This window comes from Nymphaea colorata, chromosome 6 (assembly GCF_008831285.2).
Source record: "Nymphaea colorata isolate Beijing-Zhang1983 chromosome 6, ASM883128v2, whole genome shotgun sequence".
Classification (NCBI taxonomy): Eukaryota; Viridiplantae; Streptophyta; class Magnoliopsida; order Nymphaeales; family Nymphaeaceae; genus Nymphaea; species Nymphaea colorata.
In genome coordinates this window covers 12,783,735-12,788,303 of record NC_045143.1, presented here as the reverse complement: position 1 = coordinate 12,788,303, position 4,569 = coordinate 12,783,735, and the positions used below count along the sequence as shown (strand labels likewise).

General features: G+C 40.0%; 1 protein-coding gene across 1 annotated transcript; it reads right to left on the bottom strand.

The window, feature by feature from the left end:
• Nucleotides 1-1,439: 1,439 nt before the first annotated feature.
• Nucleotides 1,440-3,543, bottom strand: LOC116255509 (transcription factor MYC2-like). The gene has a single exon (XM_031631358.2). It carries the CDS (start codon nucleotides 3,144-3,146, stop codon nucleotides 1,650-1,652), a length of 1,497 nt encoding a protein of 498 aa, XP_031487218.1. The 5' UTR covers nucleotides 3,147-3,543; the 3' UTR covers nucleotides 1,440-1,649.
• Between the last annotated feature and the right edge of the window lie 1,026 nt (nucleotides 3,544-4,569).

Below are 4,569 nucleotides of genomic sequence, written 5' to 3'. Positions count from 1 at the left end.
TATATACTTAAGTTCATCAAACTTATCATTTTCATATTTTCAGAGCTCTAGTTTGAAATCCCTTTTCCATTTCAAAAACATAACAATTGGTCCAAGTCTCTAACCAAGGGCATGATATTGGATCAAATGAACTTGAAATCTTGAAACTGAACCGTAAAAATTGATCAAATGAACTTGGATATCCATTTACAAGCTAAGAATTAGATTATGAATGTGGATTTTGTATCATGGATTTTGGAGTTCCAATATGTGCTTCCAATAGTAAAAGAAGCACATAAAATGTGCAATAAGTTTTCTCTGAATGCTAGTATTTCATCGTTGTATCAGTGGTAACGTCTTATGCAATTTGATATGACATTTTGTAAGATGCTTGCAAAAAAGAGTAGTTTCTTTAAAATTGCAATGCGATAGCACTAAAAGTTGTGCTCCCATTACAATGGTATGTTTTATAGAATTTTTATATAGCATCCCGTATGATGCTTGCATTTATAACTACTATAAATTGGTTGTACAATCAGATATATTGACGTAACACCAATAAAATGGTAATGCTCTATATGGAGATAATATTACACAATGACATTAAATGTTACACATTTAAAATGGTACATTTAAAATTATACATATTTCATTACTATTAATCAGACAGCTCTTCCATAGTCAAACGTGACATCTTGTTCCAATTCACAGTGTGATAGAACTTAATTAAACGGCAACGTTTAGCATTTTGCACATTGAGGATAAAGACAAAAAGGCCTAGACAAATGAAGGTGTTTTTGTACCTATTGCTCGAGTACAATAGAGGATTACAAATGTGCCAATATGTTAGTTGTAACAACCTATTTAGTCAATTATTGGATGCGGTTGTAACATCTGTTTCATTTCAACTATATATCTTCAACAAAATTTCCTTCACTTTTTACCTCTTAAAAGGTCTCCATAAAACGTGTAACAATCAATGTAAATACTTTTCATTATTTGTAGGGAGAATAAATTCTACGCGGAAGCCTTTTCGTATCTTGAGTTATTGTGTATAAGAAGTGCCATCTATGAGCAATTCGCCGGATGCTTCAAGGGCACGGAAATCATATTGAGTTAATATTGATGGAGTAGGGAAAATGAAATCACTGGGAGCTTGGTCATGCTCGAGCAAGGCGAGTGAAGTCACTGTGTCAAAAGTAAAAAATTGCTGAAATAAAGGTAGCAAGTGCAAAAATCACTCATGGACATATTTGGAACGCAGTTTTATTATTAAAGTAAGCCAAGGGCATTTCTGGAATGCCTATTTTTTGTTTGCCAAGTCATAGCCCGATTGATGAGCCTTCTAGCCTGTTCAACCATGTGAGCCCATGGAGGCGTCTTCTGGACTATAGTTCCACCGTATCCCTCTTTGAAAGTTCCTTACGTCACTAAGAGAGAAAGAGAAACCAAACTTCTAGTACACAAAGTTTCTTTCGTTCATAATTAGAAAAAGGACAACCAAGCAGGGTTACTATCTCCACTACTCGCAACTAGACATGCCCTTCTGGAATATCACCACTATGCATGGCAGCATGTGAACAGCGTCATTACCCTTCTGGAATATCACAGTGTCCAGTAGGGCGACTGAAACCGACAAAAAGAAGAGCTGGTTATGAAAAGCAGAGGATTCAACTACTTTCAATTTTCTTAACCAATTCTGCTTTCAGTGTATTTTCTTCTGTCTCCAAAGTATTGGGCAGTCTTACGAACACATCTTGAACCATCACGTCCTTCAATCTGCAGATATTCATGTGGTCCACCTTCAGTCCTAAGTCCTCGAGCGCACTCATCACTTTTACTGCGCAGCTTGTGTTGCATTTACTCGTAACTTTGATCATGGCATCTAAACCAAGAACCTTTACATCCAATTCCATCTGTGAGTTGCAGTCATTGTCAATTTCACTGCTTCTATCAATGGTGCAGCCACCATCGTGTTTAATGCTGAGACTTTTCACAGGAGTCATTTCTTTCTGTTTCCCCAGCTCCAGCTCCAGGGCGTCCACCTTGCTCTTGAGCTCATTGATGTAGGAGACGGCGTCTGCAAGCAATGAGGCCTTGTCCATCTTTGACACATTCGGCACTGCGGCTCTCAATGCATAGAACCTGTGGTTCAGCTTTTCTCTCCTGTTGCGCTCGGCTTCGACATGGTTGAATGGAGAGTTTTGTTTACTTAATGAAGGCCTTCTTCCACGCTTCCTTAGCCGCTTCTCTGGCAGCGCAGGCAGAACGTTCTGCACCGACGACTGCTTGGAATCGACACTGGAGGACGCTGCAGTCTTACTGTCAACTGCAGCAAATGAAGCATTAGAGATGCCATCTTGGTTCACAGTTTGGAGTTCCTCTTTACCAATAACTGGGTTGATTTCCTCCAATAACGTGTATGGCATGAACAAAGACTTGGTGGACAGAATAAAATTTTGGCTCTCTGGAATGATATCCGCAGAACCCAATTCTATGACACCTTCTCCTGTTGGAATACACACAAGGGTCTGGATCCCATGAAGCTGGGCTTCTTTGGTCCTGTCACAGTTGTAACTCTGGAGCTCACCTGCACCAGCCAACCAGATTGATGACCCAAAAGCAAAAGATTGCACAGGGAGTCCATCCCCACAACAGATACGAAGGCCAATCGAGCTGCAGTAGAACCACTCCATACTGGACACCTCTTTGGTATCTTCCAACCCAGGCATCTCGAAGCCAGCTTGTTGAATTTGTCCTCCTTTCGTTTGTTGTTGCTGTTGACGATGATGAAGTTGATAGTATTGGAATTCATTGTGGCATTCCTCTTCTAGCTTCATCTTGTTGGTCTCACTGCCCTTATGGCCTCTATAATAGCCAGAATCAGAGGTCATGACCAGCCCGCCGGCGAAATCATAAGTGGTGCGCCAGAACAGGGCATAGATCCACCAGTCTGAGCAGCTCAAGACTAGAAATCGTATCCTGTCCTCGATTGAAGGCAGAGCTTTTGGCGTCTCAATTTGTGAATCTTGCGGCAGTGAGTATGCAGCGTCAACCTCCATCGGCATACAATACGGCGACTTGAGCACCTCTGAAGCTGTTGCTGCTAGTAATAGCAGCTGTTCTAGATCCGCGATGAAACTACAACTAACAAGATAGTTGGACATACAAATGGAGATGGTAGTGAACTAGAAGCTCAAGGTTATCATCGTCAGCAATGGAAACAAGTAGGAAAGAGTGCTTTGTGTTGCTCAAGAGTATGACGTCTGCTACTGATGAAGAAGAAATTGTGCTTTAAGTAGTCCAGTTGCACACATCCTCCCGTACAATGATTGTAGTAGCCACCTTCCTTCTTTATTACTAGAGCCAAAGTTGTGACACAGAGGAGACAACACCACCAATGGGAAGGGAACATGTATAGCCCTTGCTGACATGATAGGGGACCCCACGCTGCTCCACTTAATGGCGTGTCTTGGCTCATTTCCTCCCTTCGTCCATGCCCTGCTTTTTCTGCAGCAGCGTTGGCTGTGTTGTCTTCTTGAGGACCACTAGAAACAAGGGGACAAGTGAGTTTTGTTGCAGAATTTATCACAAAGGGTAATTACACGAGAGGGAGAGAGAGAGAGAGATAAGAGAGCGGGATAAAGAGTTCTATTTTCTAGGGAATTTAGCAATGTGATGATTCAAAATTTCAATAGCTTTCAACTACCTTCCTTTATCAAACACTATGGTTCTAGGTATCAATACCATCTTTTATTTTTTATTTTTTTGTTTCATAAATTTCGTACTGCAATTGGATGTAACTGTCTCCCGAATCCACTTTTCCAATCCCCTTCTAGCAGCAAGTAACAGGGAGAGGAAACAGTATTTTCTATACCTGAGCTTGTCATTGCATAGTGAGGATCTTTTTTGCTAAATGATTTCAAAATCGATGATATGTGGCATTCTCCAGAAGAAAATCCATTGCTAAATTTTGTTGGTCTTACAGCAATAACAGCATGGCATTTTAATTCATTATCGCTTGTTATCTTCTTTCATGTTACTTCCCCACTTAGTTTCGATGTGTAAAATCTAGAGAGAGAGAGAAAGAGAGAGCACAAGCAGTTAAGTGGTTCGGTCAAGATCGACCTACGTCCACGACAATGTTCCTCTCCTTTACAATTCTGGTAAGAAATGAATTCTCTCTTGTTAAAACGACAAAATTTTTGAAGAGGAAAGAAAGCTAAATAGGAAGATTCAACCTGTTCTATCAAGATCAGATATTTTTGGATCATTATTGAGAAATTGAATTTCTTTCTTTTGAAACAGATTTGGCATCTTCAGACATTGGAGCATTTCTTCCTTTCCTCTTTTGAGTGTTAATCACATTTCTTCCATATTGGGCTTGATTGAAGCAATTTGATTTATCTTACAATATTGGCAAGAGTGATGGATGAATAGGATCCACAACCTTATCTTTACCATGCCCCTTCGATTCAATCTCCATTTCAAGGAGGTTTAGCATTTCCTTGAGATAATGAAATCTTGGTCCTGGTAATGCTTAGTAAAAATATCAACTAATTACTTTTCTGACTAAACATATTTAATCTC